Source organism: Oculina patagonica, chromosome 5, assembly GCF_052425735.1.
Source record: "Oculina patagonica isolate OP01 chromosome 5, crgOcupat, whole genome shotgun sequence".
NCBI lineage: Eukaryota > Metazoa > Cnidaria > Anthozoa > Scleractinia > Oculinidae > Oculina > Oculina patagonica.
In genome coordinates, this window is record NC_135762.1 from 29,778,057 (window position 1) to 29,794,136 (window position 16,080).

At 37.3% G+C, this 16,080-nt stretch overlaps 1 protein-coding gene across 1 annotated transcript in view; it reads left to right on the forward strand.

Moving 5' to 3' along the window:
- LOC144655113 (uncharacterized) overlaps positions 1 to 16,080 on the forward strand; it is a 37,300-nt gene that overhangs the window by 8,961 nt on the left and 12,259 nt on the right. The window contains exons 4-6 of the mRNA XM_078515330.1: positions 4,274 to 4,321; positions 6,144 to 6,215; positions 9,579 to 9,650. Coding sequence (XP_078371456.1) covers positions 4,274 to 4,321; positions 6,144 to 6,215; positions 9,579 to 9,650 — 192 coding nt within the window. The remainder of the gene's footprint in view (positions 1 to 4,273; positions 4,322 to 6,143; positions 6,216 to 9,578; positions 9,651 to 16,080) is intronic.

A 16,080-nucleotide genomic window follows, 5' to 3' on the forward strand; every position in this document is an offset into this window, starting at 1 on the left:
AAAAAGCAGCTATAGCTAATGTGGCTTCTTCTCTGAATAAGGCAGTTTTTAAACACGGACAAAAGAAAATCATCAATTCAGCTGGATGAGTATACCATATTTTCTTTCCGACGCTTGCGAACGCTCAGCGTTGATGTTTTTGCTTGAACTTTTGTATCTTATATCATGCCTGTAACGCTGTAACATCTTTACCTGTTTACACCTTATTTGATGGTTATATCGAAGGACAAGGGGAAATGTTGTTTAAGCTAGCTCCAAACAGATATGAAGTACGTATTTCTTGTCAATTTTCAAAATTGAAAGTCTCTAAACAGTGTCTAAAGAAAGTCTTTGTCGCCCAAGTGATCACAGTTTGTTTGTTTATTCTTAATTATTAGAATGTGGCACCGTGGTAAACAGTTCACTGAGAAGTCCTGGGTATCCAAAAAAAAATCCCAGAAATATGCACTGCTCTTATTCAGTTAATATTCCACGTGACATGGAAATGAAAATTGATTTCAAGGATTTTGAAATGGAGGATGGTCCGTCATGCTTGTAAGTAACAGTACAGCTTTTTCTCACTTTGTGCAGCTTACAAAAATCCCCACTTGTAAATCCCCCTTGAAAATACTGTAACATAAAATGTATCAACTTTTAATTATTCTCTCTCCCCTAGTTGGTCATTGATATATGTCACATTACTGAGCACACACTTAGAGTTTTCAGTCATCTTAGACCGCTTCTTACAACATGTTATTAGAAAGAGAATCCTTTTTGCTCGAAAACAAGCTATCAAGCTTAACGTTAAGCCTGAAATGTAGAGTGCAGAGTTCCCATTAATCGTAACAAACATCCATAATGGCGAAATACAAATCCGCAGAGATATAGTGGACGGCTTAAGATTCGCATCAAGAATGGCGACGTTTCCGCCGCGACAATTAAAATCCATTTTGACGGTCCGTTGCACGAGAAAGAAGAAGAAAGTCTGTTCCTTGAAGCTGTGGGTAGGCGATAAAGTATTGAATGTATTCAAAGGAGTTAAATTTGCAAAACCCGAAAATGCGGCAAATTTGGAGGTTGAGGTGAAGAAATTCAAAGGATGTTGCGCGCCACGGAAAAACCACATATTGGCTACGTCATTTCTTTGCTAAAACGCGGTTTACATAGGTGAAGCCGATTGCTTTGTGCGAAGATATGTAAATGTAGAAAAGAAACGTGTACTGTTAACAACGTGATTTAAATGATGTTTTGGCGAGCACCTTCCCCACGATTGACCCCAACTCATCAGTGATTTAATACCTAAGAGTTACCGGTTAATCGAGACAAGTCCGAGGTATTGTTTTAAGAGAACGGTGAACAAAAAATTAATAGGTCTTAAAGTACATTTTCTCATTAGCAATAGTTCAACTAAACCTAAATTCTGTAATCCCCACTTGTAAATTCCCCCTGATAACTGAAAAGGAAATTATTTTCGGTCGCGTAATGTGTCCATGTGGTGTGCAGGAAAACATAATAACAAATACTCTTTCCCTCTTAGCTGTGATTATTCGAAGATAACAAATGAAAACAACGAAAACTTTGGCGCGTACTGTGGTATGAAAACTGGCCGAAGCGTTTCTATCATTGGAGACTTGGCAGTGATAACATTTCACTCAGACTTCAGCATTGAAAGAAGGGGATTTCTGGTATTTCTTACCTTTATTCCAGTCGGTAAGTACAACATATGGAACTAAATACCTGCATGACTAGCCAGCTATGGAGACCTAAATAATCTCAGAATACGTTACCGTAGGGTGTCGTAAATTTTTTGTGAAGCACGGTGCTGGTGTCGTTAAATTCTAATTCTTCGACCTCTTCACACTAGTTTCCACTAAGTGCTTTTGGCGAATCATTGGAGGGAAACCTAAATAATCTCAGAATACGTTACCGTAGGGTGTCGTAAATTTTTTGTGAAGCACGGTGCTGGTGTCGTTAAATTCTAATTCTTCGACCTCTTCACACTAGTTTCCACTAAGTGCTTTTGGCGAATCATTGGAGGGAAACCTACGTGAAATAGAGTTGAAGATTTATCCACGCATCAGTCCGCTCTTACTTCAGCCTATCTGCCTGCCTGTCTGTCTGTCTGTCTGTCTGTCTGTCTGTCTGTCTGTCTGTCTGTCTGTCTGCTGGCCGACTGTATCTGTCTGTTTAGGTCTGTTGTTTGCTGCTATTTCAAAAAACAGTTACCCTGAGAACTTCGGCATCATTCCAAAGCGATTTACAGAGGTTCTGAAATATGTAAATGTATTAAATGGTATCTCGATACGATGTACATATTTCACAAAATCTGACACATTGTAACTTGTATAACAACAATTTTTTTATTATTATTTTAATAGCTTTACCCAAGATAACATCGCCTGCTCCAGTTGTGCGATCATTACTTTACTTCAGACTCACGTGTTCAGCCACTGGAAGTCATCCGATATACACAGCGATAATAAGGAAATCTGCCACACTAATCAACACCACAAATACAGCAACCATTACGTTATATGAGGAAGGAAACTACACTTGCGTAGCCACCAACAGACATGGAACTGACGTGAGAAACTTTTTAGTCATCTTTAACGGTAAGACGTTTTGGACAGAAAACAAGTCTTTTTAAAGGTTAGGAGGACAGGTTCGTTTTAGATTTACCTTATGGAAAGGTTTGCACGAAACAGCTACATTTCATTTACGTTAATATTTAATTCTCACCTGTCTCCTGCACCTGTCTCATACTGCTAGGATCAGCAATGTGGAAAGCATCAAGTGTGTAACAAATAATAAAGATGTAGCAAACGCACCAGCAATATAACTTAAAATTCAACGTAAATTTATTCTTGTGGACGTAACTTAATTACCAGTGGTTTCTAGGACAAATAAAGAAATATATTACAGTAAGAACAGAAATAACAGCATACAACAAAGGAAATACTAGAAGACAAACGAAGGAAACGATATGTACCTGACGATTTGGACACGCGGCGAAACGAAGGACGACAAACGAACGTAGCTTCTTAGATATAAACGAATCTTTCCGTGAAGAAACAATATGCATAAAACCCGCGAAAAGGTGACTTAATATACACGGTAGACTGAGCCGAGTAATACGTAATCGCGGTAGACTGGCCTAGGGATAAGATTGGTTTCTACAAAAGATGATCAGTGGTTTGTTTTATTATTGTATGATTTACTTGGGAAATTTTATTCCTCGCGAAGTGAGGCCGAAGGCCGAGCGTAGCGGGGTGTATAATTTTGTCCCTCAAAGGGCTCAGGCGGGATGAAATCTCGTGTGGAAGTTTACGGTCATATATATTTGTGAGCTTGGTGTCTGGCGGAAATGACGTCACACGGCCGCGCGCTGGTGGCCTATTGGTAAGGCGTCGAACTTGAAATCAGATCTTCGGGACTGAGGACGGGGGTTCGAATCCGGCTAGGGTTTTTTTTTTTTTTTTTTTTTTTTCTTTTTTTTGTGGGTTCGAATCCTGAGCCTTTCATTTTTATCGTTTTTCTTTTCGGATTAAAATAACACTGATTTCCACATAATACTCCCTCAACGCCTATTCAGGCTATAAACTGCTGGTGTAGAAAACTGTTCATTGTTGTATGAAAATTTGCCATTTCGTTCTGAACCCATTGTTGCTGATGTCAAGACTGATCGGGATTTCTCCATCCATTGGAAAGATAATCATCTCTGTTTAGTTCCTGTTGCTGTTGCTGTAATTGTTGTTGTGTCACTATTTTCTCGAGCAGACTGTAATCGAATATTTCTCTCCTCCTTGGATTCTAATTGTAAGCTCGCTGCATCCCTTCCCTTCTTAATTGTAATCTATCCTGTAGCTGTTCAGTTGCTATTCTACTAAAAGTCTGTCTGTATAATTTTGTCTCAGTAATTGTAATCTGTTTCGCTCTTCGTTGCGGGACGCGAATGAGAGGCGGCTGTATTCGCCGCTACTGTAATCGTGCAGTTCGTTGTTGTTCAGTTTCTGTTTGTATTCTGTCTGCTGTATTTTGTCGAAGTCTCTGTACTCGTGCAGTTTGTTGTTGTTCAGTTTCTGTTTGTATTCTGTCTGCTGTATTCTGTCCGTTACTAGGCAACAATAACCCAGAGCTTCGCGAGGCCCTGCGAGTCACGTATTACTAGTTTTAGTAACTGAAAAGCTTTATAAATCACGGTGGTTGAAGTCAAGTGATTTTATCATGCAAGTGCAGTTTTTTGGTGAAATTGCTAAGCTGTGAAGTAATTTATTTACTAAATTACTGTTTTCAGATTGTGGACCTTATTGTCAAGACTCATCTTCTTCGAGTCCAGATTTGGGTAATGTTCTTGAATGTACCGAAAATATGGCGCCACTTGAAGTACTTATTAAATGCACGCCATTTTCTAATAGGATGTACGTTTATTAATCTGATGAAAAATAACGTCTTAACCTATTTATGTGTAGTGATGTTGTTTTAATCAAATCTGTTAATTAAAGTCATCGCTGTAGCTGTTCAGTCCGAATTGGACTCCCGCCAATGATTACCGTACAATTTGATTTTGGCATGTAGATGAAATGCAGGTTTGCAGTTTTGGCCTTATGCATGCAATAATGCGACATGTGCGGGCCAATATGTTACAACTGTCTGCACACAAGCTGGGTTTCAGTTCAATGTTACAACTCTTCAGTATTAATACATTTTAATGAATGACAAAGGAAACAGAATCAAACTTGTGAAAGTACCCGTTACAAAGCAGGGGTGAAGAAATACAAAATTTCACAGTCCGTGAAATTGTGAGGCGCTCTAAATTAAAAAGAAACCATCTAACACAGACGCATTAGTTTTGTAAATAAATAATATAAATGAAATATTCGATTCTATTTAAGATGATAGCTTCAACCTTTGGCTTTAGAAGATAATACAAACCTCAGCCTTATTAATTATATCTCAACCTCATCGAGTAATTGTTTCAAAATTATCTCACTTGTGAAACCTTTCCACAGAGATTTCTCTGGGAAGGCTATTACGTCTTTACGCTATGGGATTTTCAATAACTTTTCTAAACTGACAAGTCTGTAAGTGAAGAGATCTTATTCGAATCCCGGGGGGGGTGGTACTCAAAAACGTTTTGTACGGGGAGGCCCCGCCCCAAGTTCTAACCCCTTACCCTTTTATAGACCATATTTGACAGAAATTGTACCCCTTTCGTATACCTTTAACTGAAAAAAGGTACCCCTTTCATATACCTAAGCGACATGGCGTGGACTTAAAATAGGACGTTTTCTTGTCGTTTTTATGTAGCGCTTAATAAATTAAAATAATACAGCCATAAATTGCGTCTGTTCGAAATATTTTAATTAAAGGCCCTTTTAAATAGCCAAATGACATATTTCCATACCCTTTCATATACTTAAAACTCGTGAAATCCCTACCCTTTTATATACCTGAAGCCTGAAAAAGGTACCCCTTTCGGGCGGAGCCTCCCCGTATAGGCCGTTATAGGGAGTACCCCCCCCCCCGGGGGGGGTACTCTTGAAAGCCTTTGTGTACTGGTGATTTTGTGCTAAGTGTCAGTGGGAGGAAAAAGGAAAGGAGGAGGACTGATTAAGTACGCCTACTTCTTTTAGCCTCAACAACGAAGTGACCTTTGGTAATTTAACTTATATGATACTTAAAGGGGTGTGTGCAATTTGAAGGGATTCATCATTGCCTATTTTGGCAATAATGCGCATGATAAAACGCATGTGCACTTTAGCTCGATGTCGATTAAATCGCCAAGGTATTCCAACAAACCTAAAACAAAACTAGGATGTTATGAAATTATGAAATACACTTGTAAAGTGAAAAGTAGGTAAAGCGCAGCCTAGTCCCTAGGCGTTCTCCTCCTCTCTCGGGCGAGCGCGAGGTCCACGTAAGGGCCTGGGAACGGGTTAGCGTGGGTAAAGCGCACTATTCATGCACACTATTTGGGTTGAGCCGCCACTCAAAAATACTGTAGCCATGGAAACGTCTAGTTGCATTTTCAGATATGTGGTTAATATCTTGCATATATCAACTAGTTTTTGTTGTGGACTGCTGTCGCTGGTTTTCCTGTTTCCATTATTTTGTGAATTATTCTGAATGCGAATAAAATGTTGCATTTCTGGATCCTTTTATAGAGATTTAGCTTGGAATGCTATTGCTGCCCTATCTGATGGAACCTTTAACAACCTGGCAACTATAATAGTACTGTAAGTAAAATGAAGTATTTCAACATACGACAGTAACTTATTCAAGTCAGCTGTAAAGCTCTTATATAGCAAGTACGTGTACATAGAATCCAAAATTTGAGAGAAAAATACAAACTTTATATATAAAATTACTCAGAGAAATTTCCTTCCAACCTGACAAGCCTAAAAGTACTGTAAATAAAAAGTAGTACCTCCAATACGAAGTTGTTCACCAGCAAACATCATATGTGACATATTCAAAAAAAAGTAAAGCCAAGCTCATAATGTTCATAAATAATTTATTAATTTGAACCCTTTGAGACATATTTTCCCCATAAGAACATGTAGATAGCCTATAGCCTTTGGTACACAACAAGATCTACTGATTATAATTTCAAATGACGTCAAATCATGTTGTAAATTCCTCCATTCTGAATCCTTCATATTTGAATCTACTCATGACTTCAGGAAAAAGCACAAATGGCTATAGTGGTACCATGAATTTACTTTAGATCAATGTGCAACAGTGAAAGTGGCCGTGAAATTAAAATTTTGGGTTAATCTAGATGTAAAAAGTCCATCAGCTGATGAACATCAACTTTGCATTCATTTGAACTGCACGCGCGCCTCTTTGTGCGCGCGCTGAACGTTATTTTCAAATGCTAGTTTTGTCGCTTTTTCCTTTGCAACGTTATTCACCACCGAAGAAGGGCTTCATGAATTGTTTTTGCGCGCGCTGTCTTTGCGGCACAATGTCATTGTGACGTTGCTGTGACGCAATTAATTGCTTTCTAATGTCTAATCACATGAGATCGAGGCCAACTTGCCACATACCGACATACATACATACAACGAAACATAGAACCACTTTCGCTTGCGCGTTCACAGGACAACCACGGGACCACAGGCCACCACAAGATCAGGACTCCATTGTCGTGTCAACGTACAAATCGTGGACAATCATTTGTTGCATCGAGTTTGTGATGAATATACAGCTTTGGAACGTTTTAGCATCCTAGAGATAAAACTCTTTACAATTTTATAAAACGTCTTAGAAAAAAACGGGGGGACATCGGCGCGCAAGTGTTAATAATCGCTTAAAATGAGCATGAATCAGGTTAAGGAATTATTTAATGACTTATATAGTGATTTATCTTCCAATGCTATAACATCACTACCCCCAGGAGTGTTCAATAACCTGAAGAGTCTGAAGTGGCTGTAAGTAAAACATACACACTGCAAGTGTAGATTCACTAAAAGGAAATATAGGAGCTGATTAGTGGGAGGGAATTCATTTGGTTAATATCGAGAAAACTTGGACACTGGATGTTTGTTATTTCTTGCACTTTTTTTAATATTATTTTAGCTATAGGAATTTTTGTCTTTTTATATTAATTGTAATTTTTTAGCTTTAGGAATTTTTCTCTTTGTCTTTTATATCAAATTGTACTTTTTTATGTTAGCTATAGCTAAGGATTTTTGTCTTTTTATATTAATTGTAAGTTTTAAGCTTTAGGAGTTTTTCTTTTTGTCTTTTATATCGAATTGTAATTTGTTTTATATTTAGTTAGTATTAACAGGTGAAGAGCCATGTAATATGGATATACTGTTAATAAACCATTATTATTATTATATTATTATTATTATCATTATTATTATTATTATTATTATTACTATTATTATTATTAAATGAAAGCTGCAGTCTTGAACTAAAATAGCAAAATCATTTTTTCATGAATGATAATGTTTTCTGATTCTTGAGAGAAACATGGTTATGCAATGGTTAGTGCATAACATTACAGGAGAGACGTTCAACATACTTTGACTAACGTTATTTTTTCTGACCATTGTACATTGTATGTTTTCATAAAAAAATAATATTTTTTCTATAAGCAGAGAGAAGTCCTCCTGCAATGACACACTTTCCACCCTCTTGTGTCAAACCACGTGTGCAGGATCCGTGTGTAGTTTGACTGGTCATTTCGTTTATTGGTAATAGTTCCATGATAACCGTCACAAATATAGACACTCTTAGTTAACCATCACGAATATAGTCATCTGTAGTACCGATAGTACCAACAGTAACCGTAGTACCAATAGTACCTGTAGCACCAAAAGTACCTTTAGTTCCTATAGTACCTGTAGTACTAATAGTACCTGTAGTACCTGTAGTACTAGTAGTAACCGTAGTACCCGTAGTACTTGTAGTACCAGTAGGACCTGTAGTACCAGTAGTACCAGTGGTACCAGTGGTACCAGTAGTACCTGTAGTACCCGTAGTATTAGAAGTACCTGTAGTACCAGTAGTACCTGTAGTACCTGTAGCACCTGTAGTACCTGTAGTACCAGTAGTACCTGTAGTACCTGTAGTACCAGTAGTACCTGACGGTTATCATGTAACCATTACCAGTTGATTCGAGCTGTTTGTCCGACTAATTGTCCGGAGAGGCATAAAGACAACAGGCATAAATGCAACATGCTCTATTACGATCGAATCATAAAGCTCACAACCTTGGGCACACTACCGCCAGTCAGCGGTCTCTTGGGAGTTTACTGCATAACCCAAACCCCCACTCTCGCTTTCTATATCACAATTGAAGCTTTCCTTAACCAACCTAAACCTCACCCCTACTCCTGTTCTCATCCTCTTATTCATTTTTCCCGCAAGCCCTTGCTTTCACCCTCCTTCTCATCCTTTTGCTTTTAATACAGGTATTTGTCTAGAAACGCCATAGCATCTTTACCATACAGTTTGTTTAACGCTCTAACCCGTCTTACTCGTCTGTAAGTGAAATGTGTTCAATAACTTTGTTTGTACAGTTATAAAAAGTGAAACTAAAATGATTGCCTTCACCCAAGAAACTGTTACTTTTGACCCTCTCACTTACTACATTATTCCTTTTTCAGGAGTTTTTCTTCAAACGCCATTACATTTCTACCAAATGGGGTCTTTAACAACCTGACAAAATTATATTTTCTGTAAGCAAAATCGAGGTTATCCAGCGTAAATAATAGACTTGTAAATTTGAGAATTTCAGAACATTATAAGTACCCAGTATACACGATGCTGTTCAAGAAATACGTGCCATTTTTATACAAATATGCACATCTCCATACTTTATCTCACAGGTAGGACCATTCTGAAGGGTTAGCTCTTAAATCCTCCATTCTATTTTGGAACTTTTCGGGTTAACTTTGGGAATATATCTTCGGGTTTTTTTATATTTTTTAATTACTGAGGTTATTAAATGGTATTAAACCATCCACTGTTTTATAAAGAGGTTATCCTTATCTTAACCATTTATATTTTAAAATTATAATAAGCGAACATGTCAAATGAAAGTTTTTTGTCATTCCAATTATTTTATGAATTTTTTTTTGCAGTGACCTCTCTTTAAACAATATCACATTACTACATGAAAGGGTTTTTGACGGACTGACAGAACTGAAAAGTCTGTAAGTTAAGCACTTGCAGCATACCAAATACATAAAAGAGGACCACCGTTGAACTATGTCGTCCAGACAATTTTCACGTTGAACAAAAGACGTGTTATTTAAACAAAAGAATACTATTTGAAAGTTTCAAGTGTACTGTTACACTAAAACCTTTTCCCAAACGGGAGAATTTACATTTTGTTAGCATTAACCCTGCAAAGGAATAAAAAATAAAATACTTTTAATGTTGTGTAAATATTTTAATTTTAACATTAAATTTTTAAATCTTTCCAATTATTTTCATAACAATTTGTCATCAAACGCTCTGACATTTCTACCTAAAGGAGTGTTTAACAACCTGAAAAAGCTGCAAGATCTGTAAGTGCGGAACAGTCACATTTGAAAATATTACCATCGTCATTCCGTTACACTCGATCGCCAGACGACAATCACATTAGCCAAGTTAAAACTTTCACGCGAGGTTATTCAAGCCTTGTTTATATTGAACCAAAAAAGCTTTTATGTATCCTGTTCCTACTAGATTAAATGCTATGCATATAAACAAGTATGTATGTGTTGCTTTGGCGAAGCTCTGTTTGCTGGGATAATGAAAGGCAAGACTACCATTTGGCAAATTTTGGCCACGGGTGTGGCCGTTTATTTTGTATATCAAGGATAGAAAGCTTAAAATATGGAAACTTTAAACTATTATCCCAGCAAAGGTGAGGGAGAACCCGCCAACCCAAATCAACAACGACAGAACAGAGGGAGTGGAGGGAGGGGACAATTTTACATGACTAGTTGGAAGCCGGCCATGAGGGAAAGGGCGATGTAACCGCGCCTGCATAACCTAAGAGCCCACAAAAATGTGACCGGAAGTAATCGTTGGAGGGAATTGCACCGGAAGCTGGAAAAGACTGGTAAATAAACCCATTTATTTTTGCAAAATAAATATATTTTTCTGAACATATATTCTAGGCAATTGTAACATTCCAACGCAATTCGAGGGCGAAATAACTTGATTTTTATACAATATAAGCAGCGTGCAATTCATTACCATTCATCCTTATGGTGATAAAATAATCAAAAGTGTGCGATTTTTTTATAATTTAAGCGCTTTCATCTTTAATATTATTTTTAAAGTTTAAAGAAAACGAGATATGTTATATGATTAATTTCAGTCCTGTTACAACTCATTTATAGTGACTTTTCTGCAAACGCTATTACATCTTTACATAGTGAGGTGTTCATCTGACAAAGAAATCTTTTTTACCTGTGAGTACGCAAGACCTAGAACAGTACTCACAGCAGTCATGCATTCAGTTTAACTTTTCAGTATTATGCTTAAGATAATTGAATTTGAATGTTTCATTGCTAGCTATTTTTCTTTACTTCGGATAACTTTTTGACAGGCATTTTTCTACAAACAATATTCAATTTCTACCCGATGGATTGTTTGTCAAACTGATAAATCTGCGTGACCTGTAAGCGATATGTAGGATTCATGCACAGGAGAATTATACTCTTCTAGTAATTTTCATATTTTATCTTGGACGAGTCATGAGTAGCGATTTAAGTTAACAACTTCTTAACTGCTATCAGGAACGTTCAGAGCACCCTCAGGGAACTTTGTGGAGCCATATAATAATTATGGTCACTCGTCCATGTAATCTAAAAATATGACTTATGAAAAAGCTTTGCAACCTCACGTTTAACCGCCACTTTTTACGGCTGACAAAATCACGTGACAAGTTTCTGCACAAAAATAGAACATTATGTAACGAGTTTCTCAGTTTTAGGAATTAGCAATCAGGTTTGTTAATTTGAAAAGTTGAAGTACTGTAAGTTGAGAATGAAGTTTTTTTATTGTTGTGACGAACTTTATGTGGAAACATCAGACCAGATCGTCAATGAAGTTTGTAACATCAGCACTAAAAATATTATCGTTTAACTTACTTCACAGAGATATTTCAGCAAACAACATTTCACTTTTACCAGAAGGATTGCTTGCCACTATAAAAACTCTGGCACGGCTGTAAGAAGTTACAAAGTAACTCATTAAAAGACCATACTCAGGTTTCTATTATAACAATAGAGTGTCACGTTCCTCAGCAGTGTTTATTTAACAATGAGACGGCAATCTCGAGGTTTCTATTTAAACAGTAAAGTGTTTCTGTCGAGGAACTATCGGCTGATAGTTGCCCCGCGGAAATTTGAGGTTCTTAAAACAAATATTAGCCCGAAAAGCGAAGCTTTGAAGGCTTATATTCTAGTTTTAAGAACATCAAATTTCCAAGGGGCAACTTTTAGACCGATAGTTCCGAGACTAAAACGGTCTATCGTTTTCATTGTTCGCCACTAAATTTTCTTCCGCGCGCTCATTCAAAAACGAGCATCGAGAATTATTTTTTTACTTTTCAGGATAAAAAACTCAATTAAAAGCCGAAATTAAACAAACGAAGCAAAACCACACCAGAAACCCACTTAATGCAGTGAATTTGGTTGTTTGTTTTGTCTGCAGGTACGCTTGTTTACAAAAAAAAAGTCACGGGCGGGCAGTATCGATCCGGGCATTTTTCTTCGGCGGGCACTATGGGCTGATAGTGCCTTCCGACGAACGAACACTATCGCGTCACGTGATCAATTTAAACCAATCAGAATCTGAGAAAATTTAGTGGTGAACAATACTACCTGATAGTACGCCCATAGGTTTTCTATTAAACAATTAAGTGATTATTGTGGAATAATCCCGAGACGAAGTCACCTCGCGCGGGGTGAATATAGCCTCATAAGCTGAGCTTCTCGACCAATCAGAATGCTTCAATTCTTATAATCACCTCTGAAATTATACTAAGTAATAATAGTGCTCGCGCAAGATCGTACTAAGTGATCAGTTTTAGTCAATACCGATAAAAAGAATTCAATGGTCAACTGTAAGGGCTGATAGTTAACAAGAGGCGAAAAAGCAAGCCAAATGCAAGTTGAATATTTTTTTTTCAAGAAGTGCTTCTTTGTAATTGAAACTTCCATCCCTTCCAAATTTTAGATTTTCCTTCAAAATCTTCATTTATCATTTAAGAAGCTTTCAAAATCAATGGCTTTCAAATTCACTTAAAAAAAACTTCTTTTGCTACACGACGCAAAAATGGGTCATAGCGGTGCCGGGTAACCGAGTTTGCGCAGTAGTTTTCGAATAGTTGCTAAGAGCATAGCGAATAGCTTGACAAGGTTCATCGTTTTGTTCGCTTGTTTTTGGTCTTGACCGTGCACAAAACACAATAGCTATTTGCATTTTGTTTGCTTCTTTGAAGTTTGCAGGACATCAAAACAACAAACAGCAATAACGGTGACCAGTCTGGCAAAAGTAAAGTTTGCGAATTTATACTAAACTAAATAACTGAAATGGTTTACCAATTTTTTGGTTGTTAAATGTCAACTGTGACAATTTTTTCGCTTGTTATTCCACGCCGCCCCAACATTCTCAGTGACGTGAAACACCAGGTGAGAAATCTGGCTGAAAATGGAAAAAAACATCTCAGCGGCGTGAAACATCAAACGCAAAAACCGCCACTTTTCGAGTTTCGCACACAAGCAGTCATTGATATTTAAATCTTTTTGAGAAAAACAAAACTTTGGGTGGCGTCTTTCTTAGCAACGGTTGATTGACACAGACTTGCATTGCATTGTTAAATGTCAACTGTGACAATTTTTTCGCTTGTTATTCCACGCCGCCCCAACATTCTCAGTGACGTGAAACACTACGTGAGAAATCTGGCTGAAAATGCAAAAAAACATCTCAGCGGCGTGGAACATCAAACGAAAAAACCGCCACTTTTCGCATTTCACACGCATGCAGTCATTGATATTTAAAACTTTCTGAGAAAAACAAAACTTTGCGTGACGTCTTTCTTAGCAGTGGTTGATTGACAAAGACTTGCACGGTTGCCCGGCACTGCTATGTCTTCAAAGAAAAGTGTCGACTTTCTCCCCCCCCCCCCTCCCCCCACCTCCCTCTGTAACAAAACGTCACCCTCCGCGCGGACTGATCCGCGTAGTGTCTCGGATTGATTGTTGCTGAGCTGAGGATGATCGCACGTGATGATCACCTAAATTACTGATGATCGAAAGTAATTCGCGTTTGGTTTGGTTTTGCATTACTACGCATAGTGATTGGTTTAAATATCTCGTGCCACGTTTCAATTAATGCGAAGCAAAATAAAAACAAAAAAAAAACAAATCGAGACCCACGCTCACGCATTTGTTTCTTGCCAGCTATGGCTTCCAGTTATGATTGGTTCACTAAACTGTCAGTGTCATTCTTGATTGGCTCGAGTGATTATTCGTTTTGGTTTAACGACAGTCAGTCGAAAATCGCTTTATCAGCACGAAATAGTATTTTGGTGTGGAATCAAACGTCTCCTCAGCAGGGGGAGAATATAACTGACCACACATGGTAAGACAACCTATAACCTAAGGCAATAATCGCATGGCCTCAAGGTAAGCGGCCTAAATTATGGCCTAAATTATTATTAATAAAAACAATAAAAAACGTTCACTGGCTAAAAATATTAAAAACAATGAGCTTTCGGCTGTCGCTCTACAGCCTTCGACGGATAAAAAATTGAATACAAAATGGATAAAATATATACAAGAAAGGTGTGATAAAAAGAAAATAATGAAAAACAAAAGCGAGGTAAAAATGTGCTAATTAAGAGGCTATTTTTTAAAAAGAATACAATATTGGCTTGGAATGGGCTTTGAGTTATTGTCAGCATACTTAGTAGCAGAGGTGTGCCAAGCTTCCAAAGTTTTTCTAATACGAAAAGAGCCTTTGTCAATAACACTAGAGTTTTCAAAGTCTATGCGATGGTCGAATGACCACGCATGTTTCGCAATGTTTGAGCCATTCGCACAGGTTTTTACATTCCTGATATGTTCTTTTTATAAATTCATTTAAGCAACATTCACAGAAAGCCAACATGAGTGTGATAACGAGTTAATTTTTCTCCTTAACTGCTTTCCTTTTGTACTCTTTTTTGTGATGTTTTGTTATCCTCTTTTCAGGCGTCTATCTTCAAACAATATTCAACACCTTCCTCCTAAGCTGTTCCAATATACGCGAAGACTTACTTTCCTGTAAGTAAAACAACTGTAATATTAAAATTTGAACGTACATGGATAAATATTAACCCTTCAAAAAACTGCAGGAACAGTATTTCCAATCATATAAGGTATTCTCCTCTAAAACCGCTAAACAACTAGCGTGATGAACAGGCGATTGAGATTTTCTCATTTTTCTGTTTGTGAATATAGGCCTCAGAGTAGGGTGTCTTTCAGCCAAGCTGGTCAGCTTAGAATTTTAGAGAAAGTTTCAATATTTCGTCAGTAAACTTAATGAATTTACCTAAGAATTGTGTCAACATTAAAAGCCGTGAACTGCAATTTTGCGGACGCAGCGCACTTCAGAAATAGGTGAATTTTACCCTTTCGATCACCGTTGCCAAACCCGAATAAGTATGCTTCGTATGGCGATATTCAATTCTGGCTCGTAGAAAAGGAAAAATAATGAATTCGAGAATAATTTATTGTTTTTTATATATTTTTATGGACCAAACCCTTTTTACAGATAGAAAATTAAGAGAACATACTTTTGGTCGCGAAACCAACTGGACTGCTTTTAGCGGGACTGCCACTTAAATGAGTTTTGTGTCGATTTTACTGAGCAACATTAATTTAAATGCATTCTAAGGTGGTTAATAAATTAGTGACGATTTCATCATCATAATCGTTTATTAGCCACTTTTGAAATGAAATATTACAACAATAACTATAGTAGGTAGGGCTAGAAGACCTCTAGGAAACCCCCAGGCTTATAGGGGAGGCCACCTCGGTAAGCAATAAGTTAGTAATTTCGCTGTGAATGTGCAGGTCAATTCAGACTAATTTCATTAACAATTCAATCATTTTTTTCTTATTAAAAGTTGAAAAGTTAGTCGAACCAGTGATTGATTCTGGGAGAGAATTCGAAATTTTAATTAGGAACCTGGTAAAGTGTTGTAAACTGCTTGAGATTAGTACGACAGCATCATGATGTGGTCGATAACACTTGGCTATTCTTGTGTCATAACTGTGTATTTGACTACTTATAGGAAACAAACAGAGAAACATCGGAGGCAATAATTGGTTATGATAATAACACATAAATTGAGTTGTTCTTTTTAGGGTATTTCTAATGGTGCTAATGCGGCCAACGGCTTGTTTGTGCGCTCTCAAGATATAATTTTTTTTAATTGGTTAGTGACATCAGCGAGACAAGCTTCCCAGTTGATGAAAAAAGCCGGTTTTTTTGGGCGATGTTAAAATAATACAATAATGCGCGTAGAAATAATAAAGATGGTAAATTTTAAGCTCGGTAATAAATAATGAAGATGAAGTTTTCAACATGACACGA